Source organism: Chrysochloris asiatica, unplaced genomic scaffold, assembly GCF_000296735.1.
Source record: "Chrysochloris asiatica unplaced genomic scaffold, ChrAsi1.0 scaffold00124, whole genome shotgun sequence".
NCBI lineage: Eukaryota > Metazoa > Chordata > Mammalia > Afrosoricida > Chrysochloridae > Chrysochloris > Chrysochloris asiatica.
Window position 1 is genome coordinate 5,418,399 of NW_006408642.1, and position 14,068 is coordinate 5,432,466.

The 14,068-nt window shown below is 36.2% G+C and overlaps 1 protein-coding gene across 1 annotated transcript in view; it reads left to right on the plus strand.

Moving 5' to 3' along the window:
- Positions 1-14,068, plus strand: part of TOPAZ1 (testis and ovary specific PAZ domain containing 1) — a 109,626-nt gene that overhangs the window by 70,237 nt on the left and 25,321 nt on the right. Inside the window, exons 17-18 of the mRNA XM_006868775.1 lie at positions 4,636-4,800; positions 8,200-8,403. Of these exons, the coding sequence (XP_006868837.1) occupies positions 4,636-4,800; positions 8,200-8,403 (369 nt within the window). The remainder of the gene's footprint in view (positions 1-4,635; positions 4,801-8,199; positions 8,404-14,068) is intronic.

The following is a 14,068-nucleotide window of genomic DNA, read 5'->3' on the forward strand; positions in this document are numbered from 1 at the left end:
AAAAAAAAAAAAAGTCATGCCATTTGTTAATCAACATTCATTGAATTTAAGTTTTATTGATATATGTAAGTAATGCATACTCATTTTAGAGAAATTTGAAAAGGTAGATAAAAACCAAGAAGCTGATTTATATATGAAGAAAAGCGTGGCGTCAGGATTGGAAATGCAGATGATACAATCTTTTTACTGAAAGTGAATAAGACTTAAAATACTGATGAAGATCAAAGACCACAGCTTTCAGTATGGCTTGCTATCTCAATGTAAAGAAAACAAAAATCCTCACCACCAGACCAATAAACAGCATCCATATAAATGGAGAAAAGATTGAAGTCAAAGACCTCATTTTGCTCAGATCAACCATCAACACACATGGAAACAGCAGTCCAGAAATCAAATAATGTATTACATTAGGCAAATCTGATATACAAGACCTCTTTAAAGTTGTGAAGAGCAAAAATGTCAGTTTGAGGACTAAGGTGCACGTGACCCAAGCCATCATATTTTCAATAACCTCATACACATGTGAAAGTTTGACAGTGAATAAGGAAGAACATAGACGAGTTGATGGATTTGAGTTGTAGAGTTGGAGAATATTAAAAGTACCATGGACGACTGCCAAAAGAACAAACAGATCTGTATTGGAGGAAGTATAGCCGGAGTGCCCCTTGGAAGCCAGGATGGCCAAACTTCATCTCATAATGCAGACTTACTATCAGAAGGAGGGAGCAGTCCCTGGAGAAGGATATTATCATGTTTGGTAAAGTGAAGGGTCAGAGAATAGGAGGAAGAACCCCACCCAACGAGATGGAATGACACAGTGGCAATTTCTGAATCGCCTCAGGAAAACACCTGGCTCTCTACTTCTGAAAAATCAGTCATTGAAAACCCTGTGGAGTACAGTTCTACTCTGACACACATAAGGTGTTGCTGTGAGTAGGAATCTACTTGAAGACAACTAGTTTGGGACCCACTCTCAACATTTTTGCTGCAGTAAGTCGGGTTGGGCCCGAGAAAACACATTTCTAACAAGTCCTCATATATTGTTGGCATTAACTGTTCTAGGGACCTCACTCTGAGGACTACTGCCTTACAGCTTTCTTGAGTAATTATAATTAACACCTCATCTAATTCCTTAAACCATTCCCACTGTAGTAGTAACTCCCCAGTACCATTTGTATTTTCATTTTTAAAGTTGAGAATATTTCACCTGTGGCGATACCTAGCACAAAGTAAGTGTTCAATAAATATGCATTTAAATAGGTGAGTGAATAAGCAAGCAAATGAACAGAAGAATGATAACGAACCTCATTGACACTATTGGTTTTCTTCATTTAGCTGTCTGCACCTTCTTGGAGAAGAAATGACAAGAGTCTGTGTGTGTGTGTGTGTGTGTGTGTGACTTTAAAAAATAAAGTGTTAACTCCTTTATACTAGGAAATTTCACACAAAGGTTAAAATACCCAGACCATTGGCTGTGACAGCAGTAGTACTAATAAAAACATAAAAAGTGTTAATATTTAAGAAAAATTATTCATTTTCAGTCACATGGTGGATCTCCACAGCACAAAGTTGTGTTAAGCTAACCTATACTTAATCTCTTTCTTAATACAATAGTTTCACTTACATATCTTTATCTAGACATGTTAAGTTGGTTCAGACTCATAGCGATCACGTGTAAGGTTTCTAAGAAGCAGCTGGTGAATTTGAGCCATCAACCTGCAGTTAGCAGTCCAATATTTATCCTATAGCACCACACCAGGACCTCTCTAGACTTAGTTGTTTAGGTTCTTTTTTTTTAGATACTTTACTGTTTTGCGTGAATTTTTTTATAGTGAACATATTCTTAAATATATCTGTGTGTGTGTGTATAATCTTAAAAGTAAATCAGTCTACTTAGCCTCATCCTAAGCAATAATATCTGTAAAATCATAGTTATAATGTGATTTTTTTATATTTGTAATCTTTATATTTTTATATAATACACAAGTCACTATTGATATTTTAATGTAAGAATAAAATCAGTTCAAGTACCATCAATGTGTACACTTAGGAAGCATCACACTGTATTATAATGCCCTCTTATATACTATTTGTTAAGTGTCATGAGTTGATTCAAATTCATAGCAACCCTGTATAGGGTTTCCAAAGAGCGCTGGTGGATTTGAACTGCCAACCTTGTGGTTCAAACTGACCTTGCAGTCCAATGCTTTATCCCACAGCACCACACAATTTATTTGTAATAGTTTTATGTATGAAAGACAATATGTTTGTAGTCCTTGATCTATTGTATATTTACAAATGATCTATTGTATATTTACAAATATTTTTCTCAACTTTTTATTTCCCTGTAACTTTGAGTTTCTGTTTTTCTCTTTTTGCCTTACTGACATTTTTTTATGTTCAACACAAAACACTTTAAATCTCTAATTTTGTTTTGTATCATGCTTTAAACAGTCCATCATCCCAGAACTAAACATTTGCCTGTATATTCTTCAAATTTTTCATTCATTGTTAGCTTTAAATTTTGCTGTGAGATAAGAACTTAATATTATTTATTCCCCCCAAATGACCCAACATTTACTACATAAGTCATCTCTTATCCACTTACTTTAAATGCTACTTTTATCATATATTAGAATCTTAGATCTGTCCGGGTGTGTTTCTGCCATTTTGTTTTCTCTCAGTGATTTCTTTTTGTTGGTGCTAGCACTGTGCCTTAGTTAATGTAACTTTCAAATGTGTGAGATCTATCTTTTCAGACAATACCATGTTCACTCTTTTTCCAAACTTTTTTGCTATTTTCAAGTACTGACTCTTGGATGAATTTCATAATTATTGAATCAGATTTTAATACCATTCATAGGAAATTTGAATGGGATAATATTAAATGTGTACCTTAAGGGGATTGCTAATATCTTTAGGTGTTCTTTCCTCATAGTATTCACTGTGGTGGTAGTTGCATGCTACCCTGTATAGGGTTTCTGAGGCTGTAAAGCAGCAAACCTCATCTTTTCTCCCAAAGGAGCAGCAGGTGGATTCGAACTTCTGACCTTGTGGTTAGCATTCTAACATGTAACCACTATACCACCAGGGCTCCTTATTCACTTTGATAAGGCAAAGTTATTTAATGATTTTGCTTACCAGCCTGGGAATTTCTTTAGTGCAGACTGTGTTAATAGTCTCTGTATTCCATGCCTACGCTCATAATTTTGCCAAGGTAATGAGTGAATATGTATATGTTGGAAGGTCAGAGAAAATTTGCTTGCATTCTGACTGAGATTTTTAGACAAAATACATGAAGTATATTTGTTATTGTTGTTAAGTGCTGTCTAGTTGGTTCTGGCCTCATGTTGTTGTTGTCATGTGCCATGGAGTCGGTTCCGACTCATAGCGACCCTGTACAGGATTTCCGAGGCCATAAATCTTTACAGGAGCAGAAAGCCTCATCTTTCTCCCGTGGAACAGCTGGTAGTTTCGAACTGCTGACCTTGTGGTTCACAGCCCGATTCATAACCACTACGCTACCAGAGCTATGGCCTCATAGCGACCCTTTATAGAGTTTCCAAGGAGCGGCTGGTAGACTTGAACTGCCAAACTAATTGTTAACAGTCAAGTGCTTATCCTACAGCACTTCACCAGGACTTCATGAAGTGTATTTACATATCTCTAAAATTTAAACAAATTTAAAAGGTTACTGACGATACATGTCTAGACTAAATATTTGTAAAGGACTTAGAACATTGCCTACCCATTCTAAGTGTGATCAATCAAGCGAGTGTGTTCTGCTGATGTGAAAACAAGCCCCTATCTTAAACAGCTTTTTACTGTGTGCTTAAAGACTTATTTTGGCATTGTTGACTTGAATGATCAAATCTTTTTTCACACCACAAACACAAAAAAAGGATAACATGACTTCTGCACTCAGTCTGGTTGGAAAAGAACACTGTAACACACAATTTCAGTGCTATATAGCAGTGTTTCATTATGTATGTAATGATTGAGTGAATTAGAAAAATTATAGAATATTGCTCTTAACATTTTAGCAATCTGGTGTTTTTCTGTATATTAGTAGTCCTTTGTTTTTCTCAGTGTGAAAATCAGAGCAGAAATTAAGATACTTCAGTAAAGTTAATATTATATTTAAAGCTGATGGTGGTACCTAAGAGTTCATTATGTATTTATAACTTAGCTATCAGGAATTTCATAATAAAAATTGTTCTAAAAGTAGGCTGGAATCGGAGGAGGGTAAGCGTTACCTAAAAGTACTAAAACAAGTGATATATTTTTAATTGTGAAATTATTGAACTGTCCACACCAATAATACTTTTAAGTTAAAACAAATATTCATTTAAAATAGATATTAAGTATGTCTTATACATGCTCAAATAAAAATTTATGACTGACTAGTGCACTTGGAAAGATAAAGAATTTAATAGAAACGTAAGTATAACAGTGGCTATTAATTTACATATTTTTAGGATGATGGTCTATTTTGATTAATTGTGAATCATGGTTATGTTCTCTGAGTATACATATTTAAGTTTTGCCACCTTCTCGAAGAAATATTTTTAAACACTAAGTTATGATTAAATGTAGTTTTGATGGCATATAACATTCATACTTTTTTCTTGAAAGAGTCAGATTGGATCATCAGTAACCCACTCTGGCCTTGTGACAGACTGGATGTGCTCAGTCGACATAATCTGCTCTGCACAATTGCACATGAGGCCTTAGCCAAGAGCCTTTATGGAGAGACATTTGAAGTTTTGAAAAATCTACCAGGTTTTCAAGATTCTCAAGGTATGTTTCAAAAAAGTATAGCTTAATTATCTCTTGTCCATTTGGTATTTAACTGTTAATAAGAAACAGTTCTCCACCTGTTTTGGTTGAATTTCCTATTCCAGCATTTTTTCTTGTTTAGTGGTTCTCCATAAAATGTGTTCTCTGCAGATTGAATATGCTTTATTGATGGTATTGAAAAATATTTTTTAAAAAAAGCATTGTTTATCTTTGGGTTGTATGTTAGTAGTTTCTAACATTAGCCTTTGCCTCAATCCTTTTTCTCTACCTGTCATTAGCAAGCATTATGCCTATGTGCCCCCAGCAAACTTCCTATCTTCACTGATAAAGAACACTTTTTCTTTATCACTTAAATATAGATAGCATTAAAATATAGAACTTAGTTTATTTTACCTTGGAAAATAGGATCACATGGAACAAATGAGGAAATTAAATAGATGACAAGTTCTGAGAAGAAAAATACCAGTTTGAGCAATAGTAGTAATGTTCTTGAAGGCCAAGATTCAGTCATGTATGGAAAGCAAAAGAGAATGCAGGGCAAGGGAAGTGTAAGTAAAAAGCTTGGGTCAGGAATGTGTATGATGAATTCAGAGAATGATGAAAACCTATTTTGAAAGTCTCTCCTTGGTGCTTTTGTTATATCTTTTATAAATAATCAATTTTCCATTGATTCTTTCACTAAGACCTTGTACTATACATATTATTTTTGTCTGTTTCTCCCTCTAGATAATGAGCTCCTTAAAGGGAGGGATGTTTTCTTGGTTACCTTGGTATCCCCAGCACAACGGTTGCTTTATAGTGGTGGTGTTATGTGCCATGGAGTCGATTCCGACTCATAGCAACCCAGCATAGGGTTTCTGAGGCTATAAATCTTTACAGGAGTAAAAAGCCTCATCTTTCTCTCGTGAAACAGCTGGTAGTTTTAAACTGCTAACCTCGAGGTTAACAGCTCAATTTGTAACCACTATGCTACCAGAACTCTGTAAGAGCTTCTTTGAAGGCCCTTAATATACAATATTGTTGTTGTGAGGTGCCATTAAATCAGTACCAACTCATGGCGACCCTATGCACAACAGAATGAAACACTGCCGGATCCTGGGCCAACCTCATAATTGTTACCACACTTGAGCCCACTGATGCTGCCACTTTGCCAATCCATCTCACTGGGGGTCTTCCTCTTTTTTTCCTGACCCTCCACCTCACCAAACATGATACCCTTCTCCAGCAACTGGTCCTTCCTGACAATATGTCCGAAATATGAGAGACGAAGTTTGGCCATCCTGGCCTCCAGTGAGCACTCTGGCTGCACTTCTTCCAACACAGATCTATTGGTTCTTTTGGCATCCCATGGCACTTTCAATATTCTCCTCCAACACCATAACTCAAAAATATCAATTCTTCTACAGTCTTCCTTATTCACTGTCCAACTTTCGCATGCATATGAGGTTATTGAAAAATACCATGGCTTGGATCAGGCGCACCTTAGTCCTCAAGCTGACATCTTTGCTCTTCAACACTTGAAAAAGGTCTTGCATAGATTTGCCTAATATAATACGTCATTTGATTTCTTAACTGCTGTTTCCATGAATGTTGATGGTTGATCCAAGAAGAATGAAGTCCTTGACAACTTCAATCTTTTCTCTGTTGATAAGAATGTTTATTGGTCCAGTGCATATATACAATTGTTGTTGTTAAGTGCCATCAAGTCGATTCCGACCCATAGCAACTCTGTATAGGATTTCCAAGGAGCAACTGGTGAGCTTGAACCACTGACCTTGCAGTTCAAATGACTTTGTGGTCTGACTCATTAGCCCACAGCGCCACACCAGGACTCCATATATATGCAGTTGCTGTTGTTAAATACCGTGGAGTCCGTTCCAACTCATAGTGACCCTGCACAGGGTTTCCAAGGCTACAGATCTTTATGGGAGCCAAGGCCCTTAATACACAATTATGATGACAGTGAAACAAAATACTATTAATAGTGATAGTAGACAGATGTTGTTGTTCAGTGCCATCAAGTTAGTTCCAACTCAGAGCAACCCTGTAAAGGGTTTCCAAGGAGCATCTGGTGAGCTTGAACCACCGACCTTGCATTTCAAACTGACTTTGTAGTCCAACACATTAACCCACAGCGCCACACCAGGTATCCAGTAGACAGATGTTGTTGTTGTTAAGTGCCGTCGAGTCAGATCCGACCCATAGTGACCCTATATACAGAGTTTCCGAGGAGTGACTGGTGAACTTGAACTGCTAACCTTGCAGTTCAAATGGGTTTGCAGTCTGGCACATTAACCACAGTGCCACTCCAGTAGACAGATGTTGTTGTTGTTAAGTGCCGTCGAGTCGGTTCCGACCCATAGCGACCCTATACAGGGTTTCCGAGGGTGTAAATCTTTACAGGAATAGAAAGCCTCATCTTTCTCCCGCGGAGCAGCTGGTAGTTTCGAACCGCTGACCTTAAGGTTCGCAGCCTGATTCGTAACCACTACGCTACCAGAGCTCCTTAGTTGTGTATAATTTTGGAAGTCCATGAAGGAGATTTTTTCTATGTGTAGTAAAAGGTAACTTGTTAAGTGCCATTGAATTAATTTCCGACTCATAGGTGACCCTTTATAAGGTTTCCAAGGAGTGCTGGTGGGTTTGAACTGCCGACCTTGTGGTTCGCAGTCCAGTGCTAATCTTATATCACCACATCAGAAGTCCTAAAAGTAAGTAGAGGTTTGGAATTATGGAGTGATGTACTCTGTATAAAGTTCATGTTTTGGAAAAGTTCCTCTAGTTACCACTAGTTTAAAAAGAGACTGTAAGAGATGAATCTCATGATTGGGTCTGGACCACTAAAAGATCTAGAGTGATAAAAACCTAGAGTCTAGGTCCTAGACCAAACTGACTGAATATAGAAAATAAAGGAGTTGGAAGTATCCAAAGTGACTCATTTTCTTCAAGAATGACTCAAAAAGCAGAAACACCAACTTAAAAAGTATTTTTTAGAGTTTGCTTTAATTTTTATGAGTATTTATTAGGACGAAATTTGTATTTAGTTTTGTGGAATATAATGCTGAGATCCAAATCAGAAAACATGCCAAAGGAATGGTGACACTGCAGTCACAGACAAGGCCTATGTCCAGAGAGTAATGTAGCCTTTGAAATCATTTTCAAGCTTCCTTTCCTGTACTCCATTATAAGGTAAGTCAGCTTCTCCTTTTGTTGAATGCTTTTTTTGTTTGTTATTTAGAAAATATGTAAAATGGTTGCATTTCAGTGACTGACGCTCACATAGTTTGTAGGAAAGAGCCAAGGAGAGAAGAGGGAAAAGGAAAACAGTTCAAGAGATAAAACTGTGAGAAATAAAACTAGATCAATTTGGTCATAAATGTTTGTTTGTTTTCATTTCAGAAACTGTGGATGTCTCACAGTATAGTCTTCTTTTCAATAAGCTTCTAGATGCCTGTATAGAAAGCAACAGTCTTGGCATGTCTTCCTCTGTAACAGAATTCATGATTTCAAAGAGCATCCCCATTGATTTTTCCTTTCTTAGAAGATTAATTACTTCTTTAGGAAGGAGTTGTTTATGGCTCAAAGCCAGAAACCACTACAAAAGTAAGTTACATTTGATATATTGATTTTGAATTTAATATTCTAACCTAGGAACCACATGTGACATTTAAAAGTAGACATTTAAGTAAATGTTTTTATAAAAAAGTGTAGCTGGTATAAATGAAAAGATACTGCTCTTCTTTGAGACAGGTTATTTCTTCTTTGTTTCTAATAACTGCATCTGTTTTCCTTTGCATCTGGCCTGTCCACTAAAGAGTAAGCAATGGAAATAAAGAACAGAATTCAAACCAGTTGTGCATATCTGAAAAATAATAAAGGAGTAAAACAATTCAGTAAAATAAAGTTTAAAGACTATCTACAAATTGTACTTACCCCACTATGTTGCTGATCTTTATAATTTTGGATTTTAATAGCAGTCCCCATAGGAAATACAGAGATGCCATTACAGTACAACTTGGTACAAGGGGACTTGAAAAAGTCTGTGCATTACCTTTAATTTCATTGTTCTATAAACTTTTTGAAGTCCGTTTGTATGGTAGTTTCTTGAATGGCTCCTAGTAATAGAACTTTGTTCGTTTGCTTTCAGCTGTTTCTCTCTTATTGTAAGCCTATAAAACTAATGCTTTTTCTGGTCCCAACTAATTCCATTTGAGTCCCTACTCTGTGTCACCACTGTGCTATATGTGCCAGATATCCCAGCCACCTGCATAAGCAAAAACTTTCCTATACTTAGAATACAGTAGTGCTTTTCAAAGTACCAGCTTTCAAATCTATTAGTGGGCTGTGAAATCAATTTAGCAGCAAATAACATTTTTCCCCTATGGTAGAAAATACTAGGGTATATTACAGGTAAAACAAAACTCACTGCCATTGAGTCGATTCTGACTCATCAAGACCCTGTATGGGGTTACCAAGGCTGTAAATCTCTATAGGAACAGAACATCTCATCTTTCTCCTCCTGAGTGGCTAGTGGATATGAACTGCTAACCTAGTGGTGAGCAGTCCAGTGCTTATTCTACAGTGCCACCAATTTTCGTTTCAGTTATATATACTCATATGTATACTAGCACATAATGTGAAATAAATATTTTTATAGTCAAAAGAAATTTTAAAAGCAGCTGAACTAGAATAGTTATTTTTTTCAAGGATGGTCAGAAATTAGCAGAAAGGTAGAATGTGACTTCTTGTTTCAATTTTGTGGTTATGCTTCATTTCTGTATACTTTTTTCTGTAGATTGCTAGAAATTGCTCATACCAGCTTTATATGTACTGTTTGCTTGTAATTTCCTGCTTTTGGTTGTTGGAATCCACTTTAATGGAATTATTTAGTTTCCAATAATAATTTTGAAAATTGCAGAAAATGCCAAGACAGAACTGAACTTGGGAACATTTCATTGAGATTCTTAAGATTCTTTCTATTGTTTAGCTGGAAATAAAAGTCTATATTAAAGCAGCTAAATTTAAATCATTTTCAGTTTTTATTAACAGCTTTATAGAAATGATTCACAACTTAAAGCGTATAGTTCAGTGGTTTTTACATGTTTGCCAAGTTGTGCAACCGTCATCACAATCAATTTGAGAGCATTTCATCACTCCCAAAATAAACCCTGTACCCATTAGCATTCACTCCTCATTTCCCCAAATCCCTCTAGCCATAATAATAATTTTTCTTCTAACTGTAATAAAAGATTTTATTTTAGCAGTATGTTAAAGCAGTTAATGCCTGTGTACAACACAGTACTTTTCTTCCTCCCATTTTTCTTTTTATGTAATCACATTCTTTCATATACTGTGAGACTTCTGGGACTTAAGCAAGTGAGGTTATAGAATAAACTTCTGGGGCTTAAGCAAGTGAGGTTATAGAGTAAAGAGTCTTTTTTGTTTTCAAATTATATCTGAATTATAAAGCCAAATGAGTAATTCATAGCTACTGATAAGTCTCCAAAACGTTTCATTTCCTTCCATTGTTGATGTTTCAAATATCCCTGGACCTCCCTTTGCATTTATCCTCAGACTTAGCTTTACCTTTGCAAGAAAAGCTTTTCATTTCTTTATAATTTCACTTAATAATACTTTATTTAGGGCTTCAGGTACTGTTAAAGCTATGGTGCCGTTTATTTTATTGTATTTTTAACTTTTACAGCTGTTGCTGTTAAGTGCTGTTGAATTGGTCTTGACTCATAGTGACCCTGTATAGGGTTTCCAAGGAGCAGCTGGTGGGTGTGAAGTGCTGACCTTGTAGTTAACAGTCCAGTGCTCATCCTATAGTGCTCTACCAGGCTTCCTTTACAGTGTTATTGAGATGTATTTCTATTGGCCTATTTAAAGTATACAGTGCATTGGTTTTCGATACATCCAGAGTTGTTCAGCCTTCATCGCAATTTAATTTTGGAACACCTTCAACACCTCCTAAAAGGAACCCTGTACAAATTAAATTTGCCTGTGGCGGATATTTCACATAAATGGAACCATGCAGTGTATAATTTTTTACAATTGGCTTATTTCACTTAATGCAATGTTTGCAAGGTTCATTGATGATATAACATATATCAGAATTTCTTCTTATTTTTTTATTGCTAAATAATATTAACATTGTATAGCTACATCATATTTTATTTAGCCATTTATCAATAGATGGACATTTGGTCTGTTTATACTTTGTGCTATTATGAATAATGCTGCGGTAAATATCCACATACAAATTTTTACATAGATCTATGCTTTCATTATCTTGGTTATATATTTAGCAGTAGAATTGCTGGGTCATATGGTAAATCTATGTTTTACATTTTGAGAAACCCCCAGCCTGTTTGCCAAAGTTGCTGCCCCATTTCATATCCCCACCAGTATGTACAGGAGTTCCAATTTCTTCACATCTCACTTGTTAATGTATTTTTTATTTTAACTATTCTACTCTGGTAGCGTAGTGGTTATGAATTGGGCTGTTAACCTCAGAGTCAGCAATTCGAAGCTACCAGCTGTTCCACGGTAGGAAGAGGAGGCTTTCTGCTCCCGTAAAGATTTACAGCCTTGAAAACCCTGTACAGGGTCTCTATGAGTCGGAACCGACTCCATGGCACATAACACCAACAACAACAGTGGGTAAGAAGGAGCCCTAGTAGCAATGTAGGATAAGCATTAGACTGTTAACCACAATGTTAGTGATTCAAACCCACCAGCTGTTCCACAGGAGGAGGAGGAGGAGACTTTCTGCTCTCATAAACATTTAAAGCCTCAGAAACCCTATACAGGGTTGCTATGAATCAGAATCGACTTGTTGGCATTGGATGGGTTAGTGCATGTGAAATTATCTCATTGTGGTTTTGATTTCTATGCCCCTGATGACTTTGAACGTCTTTGCATATGCTTGTTGGCCATCTGTCTTTAGAGAAATGTCTATTCAAATCCTTTGCCTTGTTTTTTCTTTGCTCATTTTTTTTTAACTTTTTTTTTTTTTTTTAAGTTTTTATTGTGAGGTTTACATGGGAGAACATCAGCTTTACACTCATCGTATTTCATTTCATTACAAAGATTACATTCCCCTCCATGCATCATCAAATAACCCCAAAGGGTACACCACACAGGCCCACACCTCCCCCCCCTTCCAGCTGCCAACACACAGCCCATCTCCCTCCCTGAGTCCTGGGTCCCCAGCCACTCCATCTGTCCACATCATCATCTCTGTGTCCATCCCTGGCGTCACTCCTTCTCTGGGTAGGGTCCTGCTCTCCGCTCTTCTCACTTGATGGTCCCAGGGACATTCTTTTTTTTTTTTTTTTTTTAACTTTTTATTGTGAATGGGTGAAGGTTTGCAGAACAGATCATCAGTTTTACTTTCAACAATGATACACATTTTGTTTCTTCTCATTGATTATGGTCCCTCCAGTGTAACATTGTTGTTGCTGTTACGTGCCATCGAGTTGATTCCGACACATAGTGAGTCTTCAGTTGAGGTATTTTTCTTTTTGTTGATTTGTAAAAGTTCTTTATTTATTCTGGATACAAGTCCCTTGTCAGATAGATGATTTGCAGGTATTTTTGCCCATTCTAGGAGTTTTCTTTTTACTTTCTTGAAGGCTTTGCATTTGTTCCCAAACTTTTCAGGAGGAATTTGTCTATAGACAGCAAAGTAGCCTTCCTGATGTGTTCTTGATTTGTTCTTCCTAGCTCTATAAATACTGCTTTTATCACAGAGCTCAAAAGTCAAAGCAGTTATTAGTGAAGCTTTAAGTTACTTTCTTCCTTAACTAAGATTTCTTTTCTTCTTTCATGTTTCCTGTGCAAAAGGCAATCTTAATACATTTCTCCTCAGTTTATTTGTTTTCATTTTTTGAGCAGGAAAGTAAAACAGGAGTGCCTGTTAACCTACTAATAGTTAGGAAAGTCAGTGAGTCGACAACTTCCTTGTACCTGGCCATGACCTAGGGAGGTGGGCCTACTTCCAAAATCTGGAAGCAGAAGGCCAGGATCCTCATGCAGGCATACAGATACTGAGTGCTTATCCAAGACCCCCTCATCTATAACATGGGAGTAATTGTACCTTATTTCACAAGGAATAAGTTGTCAAGAGAAAGTAAAATAAAATATGTTTTCAACACAAGTGCCCAAGCACGTAGTAGGTCCTCAAGGATTAGACTTCATCATACACAGTAGGAAAATTGTTTGAAGAAACTTTTCTTAATGAAACATTTTAAACTAATTTTACATACAGATTTAAAGTGGTTTCAATAAAACATAACAATATAATAATTACCTACACTACAATTTAGAATCCTGGTGTGGTACTACAGGATAAGCATTTGACTACTAACCACAAGGTCAGTAGTTCAGACCCACCAGCTGCTCCACAGAAATCCTATTTAGGGTCACTATGAGCAGGAACCAGCTCCACAGCATGTAACAACAGCATAACAATTTGCATGTCTTAGGAGTTTTAATTGGAGTCCTGGTGTTGATGCTATAATATAAGCACTGGACTGCAATGTCAGTTTGTGAACTGCAAGGTCGCTGCTTCAAACCTACCAGTCACTCCTCAGAAACATACAGGGTCGCTGTGAGTTAGAACCAGCTCAGCATTACTTAACAAAAACAGGATTTTCCTACATATCAACTTCAAATAAACACTTAAACAGCTTAAGCATTAAATCTCATTTCTTGAAAAATTAAATTTTTGGAACATGAATTGAGTATAGTCACTATACACGGAACACCTATAGGATGGACATGCATTTCATTTATTTTATATCTAATGCTTTCATTATGCCAAACATGAATATAGCAGGCATAGGAAATATTTGTTGCACAAGTTATAAGTGTGCTAAAAAATATTACAATAACTATTTAATTGAAATTAAAGTATTTGCTTTATAATTTCCCTTTTGTTTCTATATTCATAATTAAGGTTGTTAAATGTTAAATACATAATTATAAACATATTACATATATGTTGCCATTAGATGAAATTGTACTAAATCCAGATAGCTGTCCGAGCTGTTAGTTTATTTATTATGCTGACTGGCATGAAATAAATACGCAGTTATCACAATAAGGCTCAAAAGTCATATTTCAAAGAGGTTGGGGTTTTTTTTTCTCACTTTATAGCAACTGTTTCAAAATAATTGTACATAGGTCCTACCTATACAAAGAAAATTACAAAACACTATTACAAGAAAGAGCACAGCCTTTGATATGGATTACATCTCAATGT